The sequence below is a fragment of the Episyrphus balteatus genome, chromosome 3, assembly GCF_945859705.1.
Source record: "Episyrphus balteatus chromosome 3, idEpiBalt1.1, whole genome shotgun sequence".
NCBI classification, from domain to species: domain Eukaryota; kingdom Metazoa; phylum Arthropoda; class Insecta; order Diptera; family Syrphidae; genus Episyrphus; species Episyrphus balteatus.
Genome location: NC_079136.1, coordinates 41331652 through 41358640, shown reverse-complemented (window position 1 = coordinate 41358640; position 26989 = coordinate 41331652). Strand labels below are relative to the sequence as shown.

The following is a 26989-nucleotide window of genomic DNA, read 5'->3' as shown; positions in this document are numbered from 1 at the left end:
CAAAATTTTCGAACAGCACTGTGCTCAGTCACAAAAGTCACAAGTTTTGAGATTTGAAACAATCGAGAGATTGAACTACAATTTCTCAAAACAACGACTTTAAATCGATGACCTTGATTAAATATAATTGTGCCCATGATTATGAAAGTGGACTAAGTCAATTTTTGCATTGTTTGAAGAAAAACTTACATAATAATTTTCTTATAACGATTTAATTATATTTCTTTTATGAAATCACTAGAGGAGCAATAAAGAAGTTTATTTACTGCAATTCCGTTTTCAAATATACTTAACCCCTTAAATAATAATTATTTTTAGGCTAGATCAAATCATTTTTAGGAGTGACTTAGTCCACTTTCATAATTAAGGGCACAATTAAAGTTAAGATAATTCAAAACACTTTAACAGTGCGGGACAACATTTTTCTTACTTATTGGGTCATAATTCCTTTACATTAATTCGCCAAAAGAGAGTTATTTTATGATTCCTATGATATATTGGTGCAAAATTATTGGCGATTTGATGCGAAACTAACACCGTGTTATTATGGTACTAGCCTAAAAGTATGTCTTTTTAATTTAAAACCAGTAAAAACCTATTTTATCTTTTTAGTACCACCCTAAGGAATCCGTGAGAGGATACTTTTCTCTGCCGAAATCTCTTTTCTAGAATAAAACTTTTCACAAACACTATCTATACAACAACACAACTAGAAGAGAGCACTGGAAAAGCGTGTTTATAACTGTGCTTAAGTTAGAAGACTGTTTTAAAGCTAGAATGGTGTTAACAAGTGTCGGTTCTTTCCTTTAAAATATGCTATGTAAGTATTTTATTGATGACGGCAAATGTTTGTTTCAAGCAATTAAATACAAATTTAAAAAATTCCTACTTGATCAACGACATGGATGACATGAAGCCATTTTATATTCGATTAATTTTTGTTAGAGAAAAAAAGTTAAATTTTTTATTTTTTTTTTTTTTTTTTTGTTAAACTTCTTTGGTTGATTTACAAGGAAGGAAGACAAGGGTTTTTTATTCGCGAGATAAATGAAAAACAAATTCTCTTTTTTAATAGTATAAATATGTACAATAGGGTGGGTCAAAAAAATCGAAATTTTTTTTTTTGATTTGGTACTCCGAAAAATCGATTGCTAGACCCCTCTAGAATATACACACCAAATATGAGCTCTTTATATTAATGGGAAGGTCCTCCGCTTTGCAATTTTCCATTTTTACATCAAGATTCTACTAAAAAAAAATAATTTTTTTATTAATTGACTTTTTAGCAAATTTCTTTTCATATTCTTGTAGGAAATTGAACGCTCTACAAAAAAGGCCTTATACACTTTTTTCGTTTATCTAACCGTTGAATAGATATTTGAGGTCCAAAAATCGAGAAAATCTTTAAAAATTAGTTTTTTGTTCTTAATTTTGTAACAAATTGAAAAATTATAATGATCAAACGCGCAAGACATATTCTTGTTGGAAATTGATTGCTCCACAAAAAAGGTCTTATTAACTTTTTTCATTAATCTAACCACTCTAAAGATATTCGAGGTCAAAGTTAAAAAAAAATATAAAAACATTTTATATTTTTAAAAAATTTCTAATTCACTGAAACTTCATTATTTTCAAATTAGCAAGATATATTCTTGTAGGGGCCTTAACGTTCTTCAAAAAATTCTTTGGAATCAAATTGATTGCTTTAACCGTTTAGAAGATATTCGTATCCAAACCAATGCTCACTGATTTCAATAGTTTTCTTATGACCCGTATGCATTGCGATTTGGATACGAATATCTTCTAAACGGTTAAAGCAATCAATTTCATTCCAAGGAATTTTTTGTAGAACGTTTAAGCCCCTACAAGAATATATCTTGCTAATTTGAAAATAATAAAGTTTCAGTGAATTAGAAATTTTTTAAAAATATAAAATGTTTTTATATTTTTTTTTAACTTTGACCTCGAATATCTTTAGAGTGGTTAGATTAATGAAAAAAGTTAATAAGACCTTTTTTGTGGAGCAATCAATTTCCAACAAGAATATGTCTTGCGCGTTTGATCATTATAATTTTTCAATTTGTTACAAAATTAAGAACAAAAAACTAATTTTTAAAGATTTTCTCGATTTTTGGACCTCAAATATCTATTCAACGGTTAGATAAACGAAAAAAGTGTATAAGGCCTTTTTTGTAGAGCGTTCAATTTCCTACAAGAATATGAAAAGAAATTTGCTAAAAAGTCAATTAATAAAAAAATTATTTTTTTTTAGTAGAAGCTTGATGTAAAAATGGAAAATTGAAAAGCGGAGGACCTTCCCATTAATATAAAGAGCTCATATTTGGTGTGTATATTCTAGAGGGGTCTAGCAATCGATTTTTCGGAGTACCAATTCAAAAAAAAGAATTTCGATTTTTTTGACCCACCCTAATGTACAATACAGAGATTCAATTTCATTTATCTTCTAGAATTCAAGAGCGTTTTTTTATGGCAGTTTTTTTATATCCCCAGAAAAAAAATATATTGAAAGAACTATTGACCTCAGATTTAAATTACAATATTATAAATATCACATAATATTAATTGTAAAAAAAAATAATAATAATAATTATAAAAAAAACTTAAATCTAAAGAAAAAAAAAATTGAAATCCAAAACAAAATTCAAAAACAAAACAAAAAATTATAAGAAAAATAGCAAAAAAGAAACTAGAAGTGAGTATAGTTTTTATGTGCGTGTACGTGTGTTTGAGAGGGGAGGACTTAATTCATGGATTTTGAATGTTTTTTTCAAAAAAAAGTTTAAGTTTTTGGAATTATAATGCAACAATGTTTTGGATTTGGATTTTTTTTTTGTTTTTAGAGAATCGTACAACAACCATCAAAACAGCGATTATTATTTTTATGTTTGCCAATAATACCCGCCTCATTTAACTCATCTGAATCTTCGTTTTGCAACGAGGTGCGCTGCAAATGCTCCAGCCGGGACTTCAACTGGCCCGGCGAGACAATTCCACGCAATTCAACTGGTTGTTTCAAATTAACCCCACCACCAGCTGCAGCAGCCACTCCAGCAGCTGTAGCCGTCGTCGCCGTCGTCATAGCGCCAGCCTTCTTGGCCTTCGGTGATAGTAGTTTAGATTCGGTATTGTTGTTCGAACGCAATGGTTCGTCGGTGAGTTCGTCGTTGGGACTGCTGCGGCTACTGTGGCTCGTCTCAAACTCTGGATACGGTGAGTGAGATTCGGCGCTCTCAGGGGTGTACGGATCCTGGCGGTTATCAAGGTATGTATTAAGGTAATGTGTATCAATGCGATTAACAATAATGTTATTGGCTAGAAGCAATCGTTTCGATATTAGTGTGCAGCGATGTTCGACTGGTTGTCGCCTTATAATGTTCTGACACTCGGGACAAATCTTCTTTTTATTATTCAATGCAGTCTGTTCATCATCATCGTCATCGTTCTTATCATCATCATGTGAATCACCATCGTGATCGTCATCGTCATCATCAGACTCAGTTGATCGTAATGGTGTTGTACGACGACGTCTTGACGGCCTTTCAGATGCTTCAGATATTTGCGAGCACAGACATATGGGCAGATTATCTGAATCGATTAGATTTATACTGATTTGCGGCTGTTTGAAGGGTGAAGTTGACGATGAGGATGAGTCTTCTGGCTTTGCTATACTTGCTGCTGCTGTTGCAACAACAGCAGCCGTATCACCACCTGTAGTAGCAGTAGTAGCGGCAGACTCTTGTTCTGTTAGACTAGAATTATTAGCATTGCGACTATGGCGACTATTATTAATGCTGATGACTGAGGGCTTAGGGCATAATTTTTGACATTCGATTAGGATGGTATTAAATACATTACTGTTATAGGGACAATAATTTTGCATTGCATTGTCCTCATTGGCATTGAGTGATTGACTAATTTTATCAAGCTCGTCTTTACTTAGTATGCTATTTGGCGCACTAGCATGCTTAAAGCAATTACAACATCTAAATGTACCTTGTTTGGCTTTAAGTTGTATGCTCAATATGATTGGCTGTGAAAAATATAATAAAATAAATTATTTTTTTATTAAAAATTTCAAAAAAACAAACAATACTAAAAATTGTTTAATTTATTTAAAGTTTTGATCTTGAGATTATTGAAAAGTGATTCATTTCTAAGGACTAGAGTATACAACTTTTTTTAGAAAAAAAAAACAACATTTTCTGTTGAAAGATCAAAACCTTAAACAAGTGAAAAACAATTTTACTTTACCTTGTGATCACCCATACAAACATTCTCTCCCAATATGTTGTAGGGATTCACATCATCACTGTTGTTTGGATCTTCAACAATTAAATCCTTTGCTGCCGGACTCATTAATATGCGATCACACCAAGATGGACAACGTGTTGACATATAATCCGATGGCATATCAGGATCCTCTTCATATGGATAAGTTGGGGGGAATTTTATTGGATATTCGACTAGAATTTCATTAAGTGGCTCCAACTCTCGGTCGTATTTTTGTAACTGAAAAAAAAGTTATTTCAAAATATTATACAAATAGTCATTTCATAAACAATACAATCTAGAAAATTACTCAAACAAAGTAAAGGTATTACCGAGATGGGTACGTTTAGGAAACTAGAAATTTTATAAACGTCATTTTCGGAACGTAAACTTAGTTAGACCAGTAAAACGAGTTAGAGGGATTGCTTTTGGACTAACTTCCCAGTCAACTTTTCAATCAAATTGTCTTAATAATTAGAACCTGGTCTTTTTGGATCGTCTCTCGAATAAGCTCTTTTAACTTGGCGTTCGAAACCATAAGAATCCGTTAAGGATAGAGCAGGCTGAAGAAGCTTTTTATTATTACTCATTTTCAGTTTGTGCAAGTGATTCAAAACTTTATGCTTGAGAATCAAAATTTCCCTAGAGATTCACAATAATACTAAACGCTCATGCTAAAGGAAAATAAGAATTTAATCTTCTCTCCAAATTGGTCAATAAATCATCTTTAAAAAGCTTAAATATTTATAGGTCAATAAAACATCTTCTTTTTTTGAGAAGCTTTTGTTTTTCAGAATCTTTTATAAGTTGAAGGCAAGGAAACCTAGTATTATAAGACGGTAATTTTTAGAGAAAGGCTGGATAGTTAAAATTTTATAGATACTCGCGAAGAGTTTAGAACAATAATCAACTTATAAATCAAATTTCTGAAGCCATTGAAAATAAATTTAGATAAGAACAAGTATTGAAAACATTGAAACCGCCCGTAATTGCGATATGAGTAAGAACGTTCTAGGAATTGTTTTTTTTTTTTTACGAGTGGGGTAGAAACAAATTTAACAAAAAAAATTAATGGTAAACACACATCTAACTTCTAAACTTAGAATTGGCTTATAAGCAGTTTACCTATAACTAAGTCGATTTTAAAATCATAGCACTTCTTTAATTTGGAAGTTATGTTTTATTTTTTTGTTAAAATCAAGCTTTCGGGTCTATTATTGAGGGCCAATATCTTTTGATACACAACATCATTTGAATGAAGGCCAAATTTTGATGCCATCTATCGTTAAAAAAGTTTTTTATCCTTAATGATTTTCGTTACCTAAGATCCACTATAAACTGAGATAACAATACCAATGCTGAGGCGAAGAGGATTCAGGTTAAGAAGGTCATTGAGTCATTTCTAAATAACTAGGGCTGCCTTGTGCAAGATGGTATCATCAAGATTTTGTTGTATGTACTATGTTCTAGACTTGTGTCATCAATTTGTCATGCGAACCGTCAATTCCTGAGAAAAAATTCTTCTGGAAGTTTTTGGCTCTGCCTTCAAAAATGGTGAATGGAAAACACACCATTGAATAGTATGAGGCGTTCATTCTACAACAACTGTCTTCAAATATGCAAAAAAAACAAAAAATAAGTAAAAGTTCAATGAATTGAGTCGTGGGGAATGGATGAGCGCACATCAAAAATTTTTGACTGATAGTGTCCTACGCCTGGCGCTACTTTTTGAATTATCTATACAAAATTAACAGAAAGAATTGGTATGAGCAGTTTTGAACCCGAAGTCAAATTAAATTTATTAAGAATCTAAGTACGAGAATAATAAATGAAGTTTTGATGAATCATTCATTCCTGTATTCATTTCAATATCAAAAAATCAAATTGAAAATGCGTGACCAAGCATCTTTTTGACATTATTAACCACTCAGCTTATTAATAACCATTATTAAATAAAACCACGAGTTATTTTCGATCATTTTGTTTAATTTTTTTTTTTCTTACCCAAGCTTCTTTAAATTTAAGTTGATGATCGGCATAATTGAATTCTTTTTTGCCAACTGTAAGTACATTATCGCCATCGGTATTTCTATAGTGCACCTTTGTACTATCATGTTTAATACTTTGTACCCGATGTGCTGTTAAGTTTTCTGTAAGTTCCTATTGAATAAAAAGAAACAAATGATTAAATTATTAAAACAGAAATAAACAAATAGATTAAATTTAATAAATACAAACAAATATTAATTACTTTAACAACTCCTTCTGTATCACAGCGAAAGTTAAAATCTCCAAAAACAAAAAAGGGTGCCAGCCCGTTTTTGGCATCTATATGGAATCTAGAAACAATTAAATTTATTATTATTTTTTTTTTTAATAATTTAATTTTTTTTTTAAGTTCAATACAAAAAAGAGACAAAAAAATCAATTGAATTGATGATTAAATTGTGTTCACGTAATGTTCATTTAAGATCGTCACTTTTGTATTTTTTTTTTTTCAGTTTTTTTTTCTGTATGACTTAATTATTGTGTAGTAGCGTAGCATTTATTTTATTGACGTAGGTTATTATCAGATAATAAGTGTTTACTTATTTAAGCCTAGAAAAAAAAAAAAAAACCTAACCCAGATATATAGTACAGCTCATAAAAATGTATGCCAAATTCTTTATCTGTGAATCAGACTGTGTAGATAAATATTTGCAAATGCTAGTAACTAGGTACTCGTTAAATGTGAATTTTAATTTTTTGTTTGAAAAGAAAATGTTGACATTAGAGAATTTTTTATGACGTTTCATATATTTAGTTCTAAATATTGTAATTCGACTCCTCTTATTCTTCAAAAGTTGTAATTTTTAAGCAGTTGTAAAATTATAGGTTTACAATTTTGAAGGTTTTAACTGTTTCTTCCAGGAGCTATCCTAAATTTATTTAAACAATAAGCAGTTTGATAAAAATTTCAAGAATCATAATGCACGTGTCATCTCAATTTTTCGCACAAGTTAGATTTGTAAATCTTTAAGTTTAGTACATACTTTTTAAGCAAGTCGTGAACCCATACAAATTACCAAATTTTGTTTACCCGTGAACGTTCTCGTGAAATTTCGTGGAGAAAAAAGTGGAGAGTTTTGCTTCACGATCACGAGTCACGACCAGTAAATCCAGATAGTTAATTTCTTTAGTTATCTACAAGATTTTCTGTTTCATAATATGTATAAATACAGTTATATGCGTTTTAATGCAGAAGGTCACTGCGGCGTATGTGCAACATATTTTTTGTTTTCGTTTTATTGAAACGGTTGCCGGATTTTGACGAAAACAGACTATGCACGACGACGCAGAAATTTAATTCTTACATAACAGAGTTAAATTGAGGATGCGCACACTTGCGCGGTGACGCACAGTAGGGCAGCTTGTATGGCAGAGGGGACAAAATCAAAAAAAAAAAAAAACAATTTACTCATTCGATTTTGATGAAATTTTCAGGAATGATGACTAAAAGCAGGCGGTCAACAACATTTCCATACCCACAAAAAATATTCTGAATGAAAATGTTAAGGAAACGAAATGTTATTTTAATAAATACATTTTTTTCTTTAACTATTTGAACGATTTTATTGAAGTTTTTACACATGATTAAGGATAAAATCGGAGAAAATTGTTATTCCTTTAAAAATAAATAAATCTAATTTATCTGAATTGAAAACAATTTATCTATATTTAATCTGAATTTAGTTTAATTTTAAATTTAATTCAAAGAAAAATAAAAGGGTATGCAATATTAGTTGAAGTGCTTCATAGAAAATGTTTTTTTTTTTTTTTTTACATTTCAGTATTTTATGTAGGGATATGAAAATTTTATAGCAGATTATATAATACATCCCCGTTTGTGGTTATACAGGAACATTTCCTGGTAAATTGCGGTCGATAGTATTTATAGGATTTTTGTTCCTACTTTCTACAGGGAAGCACTCACATACTTGTTTAACTTATCTGTTAACATTCTGGGAAGCAATCTGGGAAGCAAATAGCAATCACAAGAACAAATTCTTTAATGCCATGAAAACTCTTTAACCTTTTAATGTACTAACATTTTTCTTCTTACCTTTTGAAATATCATATTTATATTTTTTGTGCTAGTACTCCTTGTTTGGAAATACATAATACAAATTTTAAAAAAAAATTTAATTTTGGACCAGAGTTTTTTTTTGTGAGCCTGCAGTAGTTCTCTGATAATTTTTTTTCCATTGGTTTTATTTATTTTTGTGTGTCATATTTTTTAAAATTTAAGTATTTTTTTTTCTTCAACACATTTATAGTTCATAAAACGTTTTAAAAAATTAAGGAAGCAAAATATTGTGCATACATAAAAAAAGGCGATTTTTAAGCGAGCCGAACTTCGTAAATCTGTCAGATTCATAAATAAAAATTCAATTAAAAAAACCAACCTGAAACTGTTTTCTCCAACTATCTATTAATGAAAACAAACACTGCAAAAATAAGCATACATATATGTACAAAAATTTGAGTTTTTTTTCGTAACTTTACCCATAAATCTATCTATTAATGAAAACAAACACTGCAAAAATAAGCATACATATATGTACAAAAATTTGAGTTTTTTTTCGTAACTTTACCCACAGTGAGATGCGGCATCTTGTTTTTGCGGGAGTAAAGAAGGCTTTGGCTTTACATGGGGAAGAAAGAAACCAGTCAAAAATTGAACCAGTTCGCTTAAATAAACTGAGAATACACTTATGCAACTTTTTGGATATTATTTTATTTTACTTTTAACTTATTTTATTCTCAAATTTCCTTGAACTATAGTTGCATAAGATGTTATCTCCTTTTTGATGGGAAATCCACTGCAGGCAGTTTGGTATTAAAATGGAAATGTTTTTATCACTTCTTGATGAATATATACCTAGACGAAAATAGGACCCAACATTTTTAATCGGAACTTATTCAATGGAAGGAGATAAGTCCCAAGTTGAGTTTGGGACAAATGTTCCTTAACAAATTGGGCCTTATATCCCTTTCGAATTCAAAAAAAATGTATCTCTGCGTCTGCTTTTATTCTTACTTTTTTTAACATTCGGCCTTATTTCCCAATTTGGATTCTGCATTATTTCACTTTGCTAAAGTGCATAATACGGCCGAATTTTAAAATTCGGCCGTATTATGAATACCGTTATTTCACGGTATTCATTTTGTGTTCTTGTTTTGTGTGACAAACAAAATTGATCAAAATCTTTCAATACGTTTTTGAGATCAATTTTTTTTGTGAATTTTTCACAAAATTGGATCGAAGAGACAGAAATCCAATATAAAGGACTTTATCGGTCAAACCGTTCCAATAGTAATTGGTAAAACTAACCTGACTTTGTTTTATTTTATTAAAAAAAGACAGAATATTAGGTACATAATAAAATATAAAAGGATATGCGATCTTAGCAGAAAAACTACTTTATACCGTACAACTCATTAAAACATTGAAACTCAACTGTTTTGGTGTATTTAACCTAACCTTATTACTTTTTGTGATGAATTTTAACGTACGTTAGCTGTTGTTTTTTTTTTAATAGGAGCTCCAGACGTAAAAAGTTCCTCAAAGTTTATTCATCATTTGCATAATTTATGTCATCAAAAGCTTTAAAATCCCATTCTTTATAATACATAAAGTAACTGCTTAAAGTTAAAAAAAAGAAGATCCTTATTCTTCTTGATGACAAAGCAACTTTAACCTTACCTTTAACCTTTTTTCAACTTGGAATTTTCCAAGATTTATATATAAATTATGCCTCTGTTAAAATGACAACCCTTTAAAGGCCATCAACGTAAAACAAAAAGAGGATTCGCATAATTTCAATTGACATCAATTTCAATGTAATCTACCTCCGCCGACGCCATGCAGCAGTTCAGTTTCACCTTTTATATAAAACAGAAATATAAATACCTACCTACGACACAAAAACACAGTAATTTTCAACATAAAAACTCACAAATTCAGTCAAGCAAACGCAACACGTATTTAGGTAGGTGTTTTGTGTTTTTATTGACATTTGCATAAAACAAACAAACAAACAAACAAATAATAAAACTTAAAAAACCTTTCCCTTTAATATTTAAACCTTTAAAAGTGTGTACCGTACCTAATTTTGAAATGCAAACATTGTAAGCTTTCAAAATTCACAACCAACCCACACCCACAAGTCTCGAGGCAAACAAAAACATCATCACAAACAACAACAACAACAACAACCTCATTCATCCTAACTATTTTCAATGTTAAATGACCTATAAAGAAGGCCTTTTTCAACAGAACACCTCCCCATATCCTTTTCCAACAAAACCTACAATAACCCCCAGGTCCTAAAAACACTCCCATTATCCTTTAAAGAAAAAAAAAAAAAATACAACAAGAACAAGAAATAACATTCACACTCACCTTTCCAATGTGTGAACGAGAGCTCTCCTCCTTGTCTTACAATAAACCGAGGGGAACTCTTCGCAAGCAGCTAAATTAGAAGCATCATGAAATAGATGAATATTGACGAGATCAATAACAGTTCCATTAATTTCCCAGCGCGTACGCATGAAGCCTTTACGCGACCATTTGCACTAAAAATATATAAAAAGCAACACATTAAACACTGAAAAAAAAAAATATATAAAAAAATAAAAAAAAAAAAAACAAATTTGAGATAGCAAAAAAAAAATAAAATAATAATCAAGGACGTAAGTTGTTTATTTTTGTAACAAGCAACAATGTTTGTGTAGGTAAATAGATAAATATGAAGCGGTAACAAGTAATAACGAAAAAGATTTACAGTATGTAACGAATGTAAGGGTAAAGCTTTTTTGCCGTCTTTCAATTATTTTAATAACGACTTGTCTGTTGGACCTATTGTTTTTCAAATGATTTAAGGCTCAAACGAAGGAATAAATATTAAGAGTAGAGAGTATTCGGCCTACTCGGCCTATTTTTCTGGTATTTGGTATTCGGCCGAATTATTAAACTATTCAAATACCAAATGGAGAAGAAAAAATACAAATAATTATACCAAATTGTGAGTTTTATTAAAAAATTGAAATTTTAGTACCTACTTATAATCTACTAAGGCAAGTTGTGGTGAATGAAAACTATTTGTTCCGCATTTGTTGGTAGTAAACGATTAATTTTATTTTCGTAGACTATTCCTGCTTCGGAAAATAGTCTTTCGCTGTAAACACTTGTCCCAGGAGACGAAAGGTAGACTTTAGCAAATGTTGTCAATATTGGACATTTTGTAGTATGACCACCACTTGTATGGGTCCGCCGTTCTTCGCAATTCTTCATCTTAGTTTTGTGTGCCCTCTTCATCCTATTCCTATATATATATATATATATATATATATATATTAGGGTGTCCGTTATTTCCCAAAGTGATGTTTTCGGGGGAGACACCCCCTAGATCGAAAGTTTAGAGCCTAAATAAAGGGAATTTAGCAAAAACAAATTTTTTGGAGGTCATTAACCCGTGCCTCTAGGGTCATACTTTCCCCATACAAATTTGTATGGGAAATTTTTAACTCATACATAAATTTTTTTTTCTCTCGAGTTAAATCATCTATTTTTAAAATATATAATAATTCTGGTTGGAAAATTGGTACTTTAAAAGATCACATTCAAAATTTCCCGTTAAAAATTTTTTTTATATTTTATTTCGTTTTTTGAAATTATTAGCTGTTTTCGTAGTTTTTGCTTTCACCTATCACATAATTTTAAATGCAGTTTTATTGGTTTTTAATTCTTTTCAAATATTGCATTCAAAAATTTGTGTATAAATCAAAAATTTTAATTTTTTTAAATTTCTATTTGAAATTTTTGCCGTTTTTATAATAAATAAATATTATTAAATACTTTACCCTTTCTTGTTTGCAACTTTTTTGATGTCATTTTTTAGGTGAATAATTTTTAAACAAAATTCAATAAAAATATTGTCAACATATCTTTTGTAGTTCGAGAAAAATAAATTTAAAAGTATAAAAACGGCAAAAATTTCCAAAAAAAATTAAAATTTTTGATTTATACACAAATTTTTGAATGCAATATTTGAAAAGAATTAAAAACGAATGAAACTGCATTTAAAACTATGTGATAGGTGAAAGCAAAAACTACGAAAACAGCTTATAATTTCAAAAAACGAAATAAAATATAAAAAAAATTTTAACGGGAAATTTTGAATGTGATCTTTTAAAGTACCAGTTTTCCAACCAGAATTATCAAACATTTTAAAAATAGATGATTTAACTCGAGAGAAAAAAATTTTATGTATGAGTTAAAAATTTCCCATACAAATTTGTATGGGGAAAGTATGACCCTAGAGGCACGGGTTAATGACCTCCAAAAAAGTAAAAAATTTTCTATCAGCTCGCTCGCTTTGAGATATTTCCATTATAAGATCTCAACAATCGATTTTTTGCTGCTTTTTAAGCTAAAGTGGTTTTTAGCTTACAGTGGTTCTGTTTCAGAACAAAAATAAATAACTTTTCTAAAGGTCTTGGGTGTGATGAACTTGAATCCGAAATCAGAATCTTCCCATCAGCTCGCGTTTTTTGAGAAATTCCCGTTATAAAATCACAAAAATCAATTGCTTGCTACTTTTCAAGCAATTCCCTAGTACCTGTATCACTTAAACTAGAGCTGCTAGAAAAAAAACTGAGGGCAGATGCGAAATCAGCGATGCCAAATTAGTAAGTAACAGTTAAGAAACAAAAAAAAATGTGCAATTTTGTTTACCAGTGTAATTGTTAGTGAAAATTGATAACTTTGTCTGTAAGTTATGTTGATTTTTTAGCCGATTCCACCACAGAGCATAACAAGCTATCCAGCGAATACACCTTCTCAATAAATGGGTTAATTCGCACACAATAGTTGAAACAAATTTAAACGCTTAAGCCTGAACTACATCAAAACACAAATAGTGAGGCGGCTTAGCATTAAAAACGAGTTCAATCGTGCAATTTGTGATAAAAGCCTGAAATTAACATCGTTGGTAGTACTCAATATAAGAGTTGTTTTGGGATATTGGGCCACCTTGTATTCCATCTGGAAGGGTAGATACAAGAGTTTTTCTGTGTTGCACTTGCTTTATTGCATATCATAGTATAAGTAATAAAACATTTTTATTAGTATGATACATGATTTCGAGTTATTTCTTAACGCCCGATCGAATAAAATCAATACCAAAGTGTCTCGACCATCATGTAAAAAGTTATTGCACTCTTTATGAGTTGTCTTTTACTCAAAGAGCTAGAGTCAGAATATTAACAAGTACTCCTTGTAAAAAAGTGATAAGTTGATAAAATTTCGTGTGGACGTCTCATATACCATATAGAAAAAAATAATAAAATATGTGCATCAAAAAATTTCAAGTCAAAGGGTGTTTTTTTTAGCGAGAAAGAACACTTTCGAAATGGTACTATTGCACCACATTGAAAATGTATGCATTTTTTTGGTCTGCATATTTATTTTATACATCCTATCAGAATCAAAAATTAAAAAAAAATTAATTATATTTACCATGGAATGTTGAATTTTCATGAAAAACTTAAAGAGCTTATTTTTATGTTTTATTGAATTTTCATACAAATTAATATTTTAAAGGAGTGAGATGCATAAGTAAAAGTATGAAAAAATAATTGTGCAGTTTGTGATAAAGAGATCAAATTAATAGGATTGTTAATACAATATGTAACCCTCATTTTATGATATTGGGCCACTTAATATTTTACTTAGGAGGATGTACGTGAGCCATCTAATAATTACAAATTTCACAAAAATTCATTTAATTTGCTTTATGTGCATCGTTATAAACGCCGTTAAAGGTAAAATATTAAGTGGCCCAATATCTTTAAATGAGGGATCCCTTTATCACAAACTGCACAATTATTTTTCATACTTTTACTTATGCACCTCACTCCTTTAAAATATTAATTTGTATGAAAATTCAATAAAAAATAAAAGCAAGCAATTTAAGTTTTGCATGAAAATTCAACATTCCATGGAAAATATAATTAATTTTTTTTAATTTTTGATTCTGATAGGATGTATAAAATAAATATGCAGATCAAAAAAATGCATAAATTGTACATGTGGTGCAATAGTACCTACCATTTCAAAAGTGTTCTTTCTCGCTAAAAAAAACAGCCTTTGACCTGAAATTTTTTGATGCACATATTTTATTATTTTTTTCTATGGTATATGAAAAACGTCCACACAAAATTTTATCAACCTATCACTTTTTTACAAGGAGTACTTGGTAATATTCTAACTCTAGCTCTTTGAGTAAAAGACAACTCATAAAGAGTCCAATAACTTTTTACATGATAGTCGAGACATTTTGGTATTGATTTTATTCGTTCGGGAGTTAGAAAATACCCCGAAAACATGTATCATATTAATACAAATGTTTCATTGCCTATACTATGATATGCAACAAATCGAGTGCAACACAGAAAAAGTCTTGTATCTACCCTTCCGGATGGAATACAAGGTGGCCCAATATTTCAAAATAACTCTTATTTTAAGTACTACCAATGATATAAAAATTTCATGCTTTTATCACAAAGTGCACGATTTAGATTTTAAGCCGTCTCACTTAAGCCTGAACTACATCAAAACACAAAGTCAAAAAAGTACAAAAAAGTAAACACGATTTTTTTCTTGTTCCCCCTAGTAACTTGTTTGTATATCTCTCTTTCATCTTTAAAAAGTATTCGAGTCAAAAAGCTTGAACATGACCAAGCTTTAAATTTTCACAAAGTTTCAAAAACAAATACACTCAAACAATATTTTATATCCTTTCCGTAAGCTAGCTCTTCGATCACATAGTTCCTGTCATTTTGCGGAAAAAAAAGCTCTTTTGACAAACAATTGAAATTTCAAATACAGTCGATTCCCTATAAGTCGTACTTCCTTTAGGTCAAATTTTCCTCTAACTCAAATTTTTTTACCGTTTTTAATGAAACCGACTGCAGCAAAAAGATTAAATAGATACCTCTTAGTCGAATTTCCCTCCAACTCGAACCAATTTTCGTGTTCTGTGACAATTCGACTTAGATGGAGTTGACTGTAATTTGTTTATTTTTTCAATTTTTTTTAATTTCAAATTTCAAAACTTTAAAAACAAAAGAGCTTTTTTATGGCGTTTTCGATTGGCAGTCCAATAGATGTCAGGTAAATATACATGTGATTTTTATATTTTGAGCTTTGTTTACTTTTTCCTACTTTTTCGACTTTGTGTTTTGATGTAGTTCAGGCTTAAATCTATCCAGGAAACTTTATTGGAAACGTATTTTAGCCCTGTTGGCGTAGTCCATAGTGTAATAATAGTAAATATTGTTGTTACTATTTGAGAAGAAAAGGTGATGTAGTTAGATATTTTGTTTGGTTCTGTCTTAATTTATTGCATTATATAGGTACTTGTATTATTTTATTTTTTTTTACGTAAAAAAACCCCTACTTTTGTAACATACTGTAAAATTAAAATTTATGTTATGTACATCCATGATGTATGCTAATGAATATTATATATATAAGTATACATATATGTACGTCTATATAAATATCTATTATACATACTTCCGGAAAGAAGTGTTGTGGAAATTTAGATTTCTCTTTGGTGGAGATGGTCTCAATGTTGCCCGTGTAAATGTTTTTCCCTTCGGCTGAGTCCCATTCGTGTGAAAGGAAGTTCCATATTTTCACCCCATTCAGCGACCGGTGGACGAAGTATAAATTTCCCAGAGCCTGAAAGGAGACAAAAAAAAAAAAAAAAACACATGAAAAAACAAAATAGAATGTAGATTAGATATTTGGATATATACGAGTAGGTTTCTATGTAAGTATCTATATGTGAAGTACATGATAAAGGTAGATAAATGTGACATGTTTTCAGATTTATTCAGGACTATGTGGGGGTTTTATTGATTAGGTCTGGCTACAGGGCACATGTACTGAATATTCTATCTATGCCAAGGTAGAAGAAGAGTGTTGATGATTTGGCTGTATTATCATATTTTTTGGGAGAAAGATGTAAATGTAATTATTAAAAGCTTTTTTAATTGCAATGTGTTTACATTCAATTTTGTTATAGGATTTTGAGTAATATAAAAAAAAACAACAACAAAATTCGTTTCAATTGATTTTAAAAGTTTTAAGGGCATTTAAATTAATTTTGGGTTTATTGTGATGTGGTGTTCTGGCTTGAGGCATCACGAGAGGTGTTTTAACACATTTATAAATAATCAAATTTTGACTTGGGAATTAGGTCAATTTGACAAATTTAAATCATAAATATAACCTTCATAAACAGTTTTAAAACAATGGTTTATGTCCCAAATTATATTATGGGCCATGGAACTTAAACATTTAAGTTTTAGAATTTTCGCCCTAGATTATTTTTATTTTTTCTTATTTATGCTTAGAAATGTATATAGACTTTAAAAAGTATACAAAAGGTGAAAAATGTCAAAGTGTACTTAAGATAAAACTCTTTATTCAGAACAAAGGGGGTCTGGGAGACTATAACCACAATGTTTTATTTGAGAAAGTCTACTAAGAAACAGTTGGACGATTTTATTGAAAGAAAAACTTTTTTAATATTGAAGGTTTTGAATGAACAACAACTTGTGTAATTTACCATCAAGTTCATAGCCTGGAGTTATAGCTATTTTAGTGGGACCAACCCGATCATCAGACTCCTTTCAGTGGTGCTACTGCCTCAATTGATTCCTTATCGAACAGTGAAAACTATATGTTTCTATGTCTTCTAGTTTTTGGGAAAATTGTTAAATTATTTTACATATCAGATTTTTCTTTTTTTTTAAATATTTTTTGTTTTTATTTGTTTTTATTTTCTCAAAAACTAGAAGACATAGAAACATATAGTTTTCAATGTTCGATAAGGAATCAATTGAGCCAGTTTTCTGTGTGAGTAATTTTGTTATTAAAATTCACAGTCTGGACAAAAATAGTATAAAATGAGTTTAAAATGAGTTTTTCCCCTATTTTTAACTTTGAAATCGATTATTTCAAAAACTATTGGTTATAATATATTGATTTAAAAATAAGAATTAAATATACAATTTTGCCTTTCGGAAATGGTATCATTTATTACTGTAAGTGTTGCCGTTGTTTTTTAATAATTTTTTTTTATTTTGATAAAACTGCCCCTCCCAAAGAAAAAAATGTTTGTATTGAACTCCTCTACAAAAACCCGCTATCAAATCCTGGCGCCCAAGTTATACTACTACGTGCCAAAACAACATTTTTGTTCTATACCTACCTAAAAGTTCGAATTTTTGAACCTTTGTTAAAATCGTAAAATTTTTTTTCTAAGCCAATTTTGAACCGATTTTCATAAAAAATACCTCGTTTGATTTGGAAATAAATATTATTTTAGAATATATTTTTAAATCAGAATGTTGTTACAAAAACATATACTTTAATTTGATGTCGAAGTTGGGTAAATGACGAAAAAAATGGAATTTTGACAGCTTATAAATTCTAGGTGAGTTACATGTTTTATACATTGTTGAAAAGGTATATTTATTTCCTATCAGAAACTCAAAAAAAAAAAATTTTGACGAAGCTAGATTTTTTTCAATGGGTGAAGGTAAAAAAAAAACCGTTTTTTGCCCCTAACTCCAAATTTTGGGGGTGTTAGGGACTTTTTAAATACCGTTTCGTAATTAGTGCGACTAGCTCTACAAAACGTGATAGGGTTCCGCCCGCGTATATTTTAAAACCTCATTTTTGTAAAACCGTGTAATTGGAGAATTTTTAGTGATTTTTGAAAAGTTAAAAATGTTATACAAATATTTGATTTTTTGTTTTTTACAGCACCTACACGGAGAAAAATAAGTCACATTTAAATCCCATCTTTAATGAAATGCACTTAAACTCTGTTTAATTTAAAGTGAATTTTATTTCATTATGATAAGAATTTTCATCTAAAAAAAAAACGACTTAAAATGAAAAGATTAAATCTTAATTCTATGTGCATACGTCTTAATATTAAACGGTTTTCTTGGAGAAAGGAGACCATTAAAAATTAATGTGGAAATCTTTTTGATATTTCGTTGTTGAAACAACTTAAGAAAATTTAAAAATTATCGTCAGACTTCATCTTGCAGTTTATCATATTAATTTTCAACACTGAGAAGGCCTGGCCTCTTTAGAAAGCGCTCGCCTAGTGATCCAGTGGCTTCAGTTTTATTTTTAATTAAAATATGTACATACATATCTTCACATAAAAATACCAAGATTTTGTTCTTAAATTAAGTGTATTCTTTTAAATTAGGACATTCAAGTAATTAAGAAGATTTGTACAATTAATTTAAAACGGAAGTCTTCTTGGCAAAAAAAAAACATGCAGAAATCCATTCAATTTAATACAGAATCCGCTTGTTTTTAGGTATTTTTGCTCTGTGAACAGAGTTTTTATGTTAACAGTTTTGACAATGACAACATTTTTTTTTTTTGTTTTTATATTAAGTTCATATTTACGATATAATCAAATATTAACAACAGCGTTACCTACTTCTCCACCGCGTTACCAAAATAAAGAAATTGGTAATTGATGAATGCAATAGGTTTGATTTTGGTTGTGTAATTTTTTAGTTCATTTTGTGATTAAAAAAATTTGGAGATTTTGTTGCTTGAAATATCTTTTCTCTTGGTCTTCTCACAGCACTCAATCAATTTTTTTCTTGATCTTCATAATACTTTGGTTGCACCAAATGAAAACAAAATTTGATCTTAAACTTTTTGTGGCAATTTAATGTTTTCATTTTACGAAGCATAATTATTGCTTTTGAAGCGTTCTCTGTGGCGACCATTTTTGGACATTTTTTCGTCAAAGCTCGACTCATAGATAAAGGAATACCTAGAGACGCGACTTCGGTTGGTTTTTCTCTTCCACCCTACAAGCTGCAATGAGAGGAAAAACTCCACAGTGCTTATATGTGGTAGTTTTCCCGTGCATTTTAAATGGCACCAACACATTCAACTGTGGAGTTGAGCTCAAAACAATTAAAAACAATTTAAGTGCTCAGTAGGAAATAAATTCATAAAAAAATAATAAAATAAATTCAAAACACGAACCTTTTTTTTTTTATTTCTGTACATATTTATTGAAAGGTGGGTGTCTGGAGTGAGCTATTTGAGCTATTCAAGTTCATGTACAAACCAAAATCATGTTTAAATTCAAAATTTGTGAGGACATCTACTGTTGAAAGGAAGGTATTAAGGGTATGTGTCAGGGCCAAAAAATGATTAAGACTTTGCGCGAAGCTCTGTAGAATCCACATTTTTGAGAAGATTTTATTGAAATAAACGATTTTGGATTAAGAATATATTTGGTGACATATATTAGTGGCTTAAAAAAAAAAAATTAAAATTTTGTAGTTGTCAAAATCAGTAAAAACTATGAAAAATCGTCAAATTTAGATGTGTGTTGTTAAGAACAGCTGGGAAATTCATCAAATGTTATTTTTTTATTTGTGAATATTTTTTTTTTACATAACAATAAATACCTCCAAGTCTCGACTGAATCGTTTTTTTGAAATTTGTTATAATTTGTCTGAAAAAAAATATTGCCAAACCCCGAAAAAAAGGGCAAATTTCCAAAAAACATCAATGCTAGATTTCGCATAACTTTTAAAGTTCAAAAGTTATAGAAACAAAATAAACTGTTTTTTAAAGCCTGAAAATTCATTAACATTTCTGTATTTTTTTTTTTTTTTTTATAAAAAAAATATGAGTTTTTGGAACAAAAAATCTGAAAAAATTATAGGTTTGGTGTCTTTTTTTTTTGTTTTGATGGCGGGTAATCCATAAATAATTTTTTTTAAATTTTTTTATTATTTTAATATGATAAAATATATTTCAGAGCTGGGATCTGTTGATTGTTTTTTTTAAATTTTTGGATCTAACATACTTATAAACGCAGTTGAATATGTCAATATGTATAATGTCGTTGTGAAAGAAGGGAAACCTTGACAATATCAATTTATTTTTTTTATTTTTTTTTGTTATTTTGTCAATAAGTTCCAATAAAAAAAAATATTTTTTCATGCATGGTATATTTAATTTTAATTTTTGAAATTGTGTCTATTTTGCGTTTTTCACCTAAAAAAATTCTTCGTTCACGCACACAAATAACTTTAGTTCAACGAAATTCCACTGCTAAATCAGCGCTAAAAAATTCTCTTTTCGCTGTATTCTCTTTTTTTTTAATAAATCCGCTCTCATTTTTTCTCACTTTTTTGTTTGACTCTCGTCTCGTCTGTTTTTTTTTGTCTTATTTTTTATTTGTCTCATTTTTTTTAAATGCTAGACTTTGTGGAAGGTCAGATTTTTTTTTGTTGCAAGATATTTGCTTGATTTTTGTTTATGGGTGACAGTAATTGTATGTTTTTCGTTTTTGTTTTCAGAGAAGTAAGTTAGGTATGTACTGTTTTTTTTTTTTTGTGCATGGTCATGATTGCAATATTTTTTTTATCGTTGATGAACGAATATTACTTTTCGGTACATATATAGTGTATAGGAACATAGCTTGCATACATAGTAAAGTAGGTAGAATTAGTTTCGACATAATTTTTTTTTCTTTATTGGTCTGTTCTATAATGAAAAGTCATAAAACACAAATAAAATATATTTTCGGGACATCATCCTGGTCGTGTGCCACTACCAGCGTCCTCGTCCTCGTAACCGACAGACATGGTGTCGTCGGTCGGCGGCGGCGCGTCGGCGTGCGCCAGCCATTAGCATGCCTACGTAGATATTGTTGTTAAAAATTTGTAAACACTTTTGGGTAGGATACAATCTATCTACTTTTATTTCTTTCAAGATACTTGTAAATAAAATCTGTATAGTGTATTAATTACTAGTTGGTCTAGGTACCTATCTTGAACATTGGTTGGGTTGAAGAGTAGGTATTTTAAAGGACAATCAAATATTATGTATATACCTACCATATATGTATTTATGTAGCGCTCTTACAACCCTTTCAAAAAAATTATTACTTTTAGTAGGTAGCCGTTGCAGTTATGTGGGTGCCCAGCGCCATGTTCCGCGAAATGACTGAGATGATAAATCTATTTTTCCATTGTTCATCATCACCTAAATGATCAAAAAACATTTATTACTTTGCCACCGCATGACGCAGCGCACTGATAGAAAGCACCAATAAATATTTTTCAATATGTAGGTAGGTACCTACCAGCCTACATATTACTTTGTAACACTACTGCGAAAAAAAGAATTAGCTACCTAAATTGAAAAAGTGAAAGGGTTGCGAATCCTGCATAGCTAGATATACCTACATAATTATGTACCTACATTAGGGTGGGTCAAAAAAATCGAAATTTTTTTTTTTGATTTGGTACTCCGAAAAATCGATTGCTAGACCCCTCTAGAATATACACACCAAATATGAGCTCTTTATATTAATGGGAAGGTCCTCCGCTTTGCAATTTTCCATTTTTACATCAAGCTTCTACTAAAAAAAAATAATTTTTTTATTAATTGACTTTTTAGCAAATTTCTTTTCATATTCTTGTAGGAAATTGAACGCTGTACAAAAAAGGCCTTATAAACTTTTTTCGTTTATCTAACCGTTGAATAGATATTTGAGGTCAAAAAATCGAGAAAATCTTTAGAAATTCGTTTTTTGTTCTTAATTTTGTAACAAATTGAAAAATTATAATGTAATCCAGTCAAATAAGGGTTTAACCTCGGAATGAATGTTAGTAGAAATTTTTTTTGCTCAATATCTTCCTTTTGCCATTCTATAACATATCTCAAAAGTCTAGAAAAATCTCATGTCCGCTTGTCGCGATTTCAAGGTCAAATATCGAAATGGGGATTTTCAAAATTAGCAAAAATAGGCTATGGTATTATATACACATATGATACATGATTTCAAGGTATTTTTTAATGCTGATTCCAAAAAATCTAAAATCAAGGCAATCTGACGTCTCTGAAAAAAGTTATACCTGTTTTTTATGTGTCAACCCATATTATTATAACAGTTGCTAACTTACTACCGAAAAACACTTAAAAGTAATGGTAGCGGAATCATATTTTGCATGAGGGTTTTCATTTCCATTATCATTAAGAATCAAAACAATGCAATGCAAAAAAACATTTATATCCATGACAAAATGGTATTTTTTGAGAAAAGGGGAAATTTTGGGATGTGCACTAAAAAACATCCTGGTACAATCTTGGAATTAGTGCTAATAGGCTAATTTTTTTGTTTCTATCTTTGTTTGGATATTCTTTAACTTATGTCAAAAATCTAAAAAATCTCATGTCCGCAAGTTCTAATTTTCCAGGTTAAACTAAGTTAGGTGCAGATTTAAAAAAAATAATAAAAAAACTTTAGATTCTTATATGTATACCAACATAACCCATATCATTTCAAGGTATTTTTTAACGCTGATTCCAACAAAACCCACAAACAAATCAATATGACCATCCCTAAAAAGTAATGTACCTTATTCATGTTGATCTTACACAAATATCTGAAGAGTAGTTTTTCAATTTTTTCAAATCTGCACCTTATCTTCAAACCAAGAAAATTAGGACTTGCGGACATGAGATTTTTTTAGATTTTTGAGGGTAGTTAAAGAATATCCAAACAAAGATTAAAATGAAAAAATTAGCCTATTAGCACTTATTCCTAAGATGAACAAGAATCTTCTTTAGTGCATATCCTAAAATTTGCCCCTCCATCAAAAAATACCATTATTTCGTAGGTATATATATTTTTTGTAATGGATAGTTTTGATTTTTAATAATGATGGATTCTAAAATCTTCATGCAAAATTTGGTTCATCTGCCATAACTTTTAAGGGTTTTTCGGCAGTAAGTTTGCAACTGTTATAATAATATGAGTTGACAGATGAAAAACAGGTATAACTTTTTCCAGAGACGTCAGATTGTCTTGATTTTAGATTTTTTGGAATCAGCATTAAAAAATACCTTGAAATCATGTATCATGTGTGTATATAATACCATAGCCTATTTTTGCTAATTTTGAAAATCTTCATTTCGCGATTTGACCTTGAAATCGCGACAAGCGGACATGAGATTTTTCTAGACTTTTGAGATATGTTATAGAATGGCAAAAGGAAGATATTGAGCAAAAAAAATTTCTACTAACATTCTTTCCGAGATTTACCCCTTTTTTCTCCTTATTTTACTGTATTAATGATCAAACGCGCAAGACATATTCTTGTTGGAAATTGATTGTTCCACAAAAAAGGTCTTAATAACTTTTTTCATTAATCTAACCATTCTAAAGATATTCGAGGTCAAAGTTAAAAAAAAATATAAAAACATTTTATATTTTTAAAAAATTTCTAATTCACTGAAACTTCATTATTTTCAAATTAGCAAGATATATTCTTGTAGGGGCTTAAACGTTCTACAAAAAATTCCTTGGAATGAAATTGATTGCTTTAACCGTTTAGAAGATATTCGTATCCAAATCGCAATGCATACGGGTCATAAGAAAACTATTGAAATCAGTGAGCATTGGTTTGGATACGAATATCTTCTAAACGGTTAAAGCAATCAATTTCATTCCAAGGAATTTTTTGTAGAACGTTTAAGCCCCTACAAGAATATATCTTGCTAATTTGAAAATAATGAAGTTTCAGTGAATTAGAAATTTTTTAAAAATATAAAATGTTTTTATATTTTTTTTTAACTTTGACCTCGAATATCTTTAGAATGGTTAGATTAATGAAAAAAGTTATTAAGACCTTTTTTGTGGAGCAATCAATTTCCAACAAGAATATGTCTTGCGCGTTTGATCATTATAATTTTTCAATTTGTTACAAAATTAAGAACAAAAAACGAATTTCTAAAGATTTTCTCGATTTTTTGACCTCAAATATCTATTCAACGGTTAGATAAACGAAAAAAGTTTATAAGGCCTTTTTTGTAGAGCGTTCAATTTCCTACAAGAATATGAAAAGAAATTTGCTAAAAAGTCAATTAATAAAAAAATTATTTTTTTTTAGTAGAAGCTTGATGTAAAAATGGAAAATTGCAAAGCGGAGGACCTTCCCATTAATATAAAGAGCTCATATTTGGTGTGTATATTCTAGAGGGGTCTAGCAATCGATTTTTCGGAGTACCAAATCAAAAAAAAAAATTTCGATTTTTTTGACCCACCCTAACCTACATAGGTACTATAATATTTTTGAAATGTCTGATTTCGCCTGCCGTTTTTTTTTTATACATATATTTTTCTAAGAACCTATACAAATATCATTAGAAAACAAAAGATAATAAAACACATGACATAATTAGATCCAGCAAACAAAAAAAAAAGAACTTGTTATTCATGCGTAAAACATATTATTTATGTTCATAAGTAAAGGATAATATAAAAAAAAATCACTGTTCTGCGTCTGCCTGCCTAGCATTTTTTTTCACACATCCCATGAATGAAACAACAAAAATGTATCTCCTTTGCCGTCTGGTTTTTTGCGTCGTATTATTGTGCATAGAGGTATTTCTTTTCTCTATCTTCTTGTGTGGCTTTTAATTTTGTTTTTGTTTTTTTTTTTTTTTGCTTCACTTTGAGGGAAAAAAGAGTCGAAGAGCAAAAATGTTATTCAAAGCTGTGAAATCATGGCAAAGAGAAGTGCACTAATACATTCAAATTCATTTACATGAGATTTAAGTTGGCTGCTTGGGTAGACCTGCCCTTAAACGAATTGTACTTTTCACACGTATTCACAGATAGGAAAACAAGAGAAAAATAAGAGAGATTATCTGAAATTAAATTTGCGGGTGTTTTAGGTAAGGGGGTACGAGTCGGCTCTCTAGGTATTCCTTCCTCTATGGCTCGACTATAAATTTTTTTTACTAAAATTATCCATAAGGATTGTTAAAGAAAATATATCACTTGGTCCGAAATCAGACCTTCATACTAAAAATTATACAAAAGTCAAATCTTGATTTCAATTTCGATTACAATATTTTAAGTAATAAAACCACAATTATTGATATGATTTCAATAACAGCTTTAATTCAAACATAAAGCTGAACAAAACAGTGGTATTGTTTTTGTTTCAGTTTGGATAAATTAATAAACAAAACTGGAGTTATGTTATGAAAGATATTTCCGTGCGCAATTTCATTGAAATTAATATGATTGTGGATTATATACATATATTCTATATTTTTATTGGATATTGAGCAATGTCTTCTAAAAGTTTCCATCAACAAATAATACCCCTTTTTTATTGCATAATTTAAACGAATATTATTTTGAAAGTATGTATATACGAGTATAATTTCATGTTATAAAATGTCCTGAGTGTTTATTGAATGATTCAGTTACCAAATAAAGTCTTATACAATACAATTTTTATTCTTAGAAATAAAAAACAAAAACATTTGTTTTTGACAACATTATTTACATAAATATTATTCCTAAGAAATACATAAATAAATCATCGTAGGTATGACGTTTTGGCAGATAATTTAAAAAAAAAAACTATTTCACTTGAAATTTAATTAAATCAAAGGAAACCATACAAAGGAGTACTTTTCATTTTCATTTAAGATAATTCAACGAAGGGTTTTCAAAATTGAAGAGTTAGGTAAAGCTAAATTACAAAGTTGTCTTATTAATCAAGGGGCACGGTAGTGCCCTTATTTACAGGAAACAACTCAGGCCATTTTCGACCCCCCTCTAACTTCCACACCAAAGATGCTAGAAATTTCAAACTCGCTACATTTATTGAGCTTGTCAAAACCAAACTCCTCACAAAATTTAAGCCTTTTACGATGAGTAGTTTCTGAGATATAGGACTTCAAAAATCGCAAAAACCGTAACTGACTGACTCACTCACTTACTCACTCACTGACAGATCATCAAAATTATGGAGAACTTCCCGTTAACGTAGAAACTTGAAATTTTACACGGTGATAGGGCTTGTGGTGTATACAAAGGGAAAAATCGAAAATTTGAGATTTTCAATTCAGGGGGCGTGGCATCCGCCCATTTCCGCTGAATTATCATCAAATATTATAGAGCACTTCTGATTATCGTAGAATCTTGAAATTTGGTAGAATGGTAGAGATGGTAGTTTGTACAAAGGAAAAAAATTTAAAATTTGAGAATTTCAGCCAGGGGGCGTGGCATCCGCCCATTTCCGCTGAATTTTCATGAAATAAAATAAAGCACTTCTGATTATCGTAGAATCTTGAAATTTGGTAGAATGGTAGAGATGGTAGTTTATACAAAGGAAAAAATTTAAAATTTGAGAATTTCAGCCAGGGGGCGTGGCAACCACCCATTTCCGCTGAATTTTCATAAAAAATTATAGAGCACTTCTGATTATCGTAGAATGTTGAAATTTGGTAGAACGGTAGAGATGGTAGTTTATACAAAAAAAAAATTTTAAGTTTGAGAATTTCAGCCAGGGGGCGTGGCAACCGCCATTTCACTGAATTTTCATCAAATATAGAGATTTTCAATTCTACAGCCATACCTTGCAAAAAGTAGTGAAATCACAACAAAAACATTACTGTTAAAAAAGGAGCCAAGTTCTCCTATGTTGAAATTATGCTGGCACAAAAAGTACTGAGATGTAAAAGTGTACCAAGTTCTAAAGTTTGGGTTCA

The 26989-nt window shown here is 29.9% G+C and overlaps 1 protein-coding gene and 1 long non-coding RNA gene across 4 annotated transcripts in view; both read right to left on the bottom strand.

The window, feature by feature from the left end:
• Positions 1–26989, bottom strand: part of LOC129915512 (inositol polyphosphate-5-phosphatase A) — a 68998-nt gene that overhangs the window by 5599 nt on the left and 36410 nt on the right. Inside the window, exons 3-8 of one of the 3 annotated variants that reach the window (XM_055995078.1) lie at positions 15914–16081; positions 10736–10908; positions 6542–6629; positions 6295–6450; positions 4273–4530; positions 2924–4051 (exon numbers count right to left, since the gene is read on the bottom strand). In XM_055995078.1, coding sequence (XP_055851053.1) covers positions 2924–4051; positions 4273–4530; positions 6295–6450; positions 6542–6629; positions 10736–10908; positions 15914–16081 — 1971 coding nt within the window. Of the gene's footprint in view, positions 1–2454; positions 4052–4272; positions 4531–6294; positions 6451–6541; positions 6630–10735; positions 10909–15913; positions 16082–26989 lie in introns of those variants that run through there. The other 2 variants (XM_055995079.1, XM_055995077.1) reach the window with 2 other exon arrangements.
• Positions 20791–25061, bottom strand: LOC129915514 (uncharacterized). The gene is made up of 2 exons (XR_008772316.1): positions 24530–25061; positions 20791–21672 (listed from the first exon to the last, which is right to left on the bottom strand). It is a non-coding gene; the product is annotated as an uncharacterized LOC129915514 (long non-coding RNA).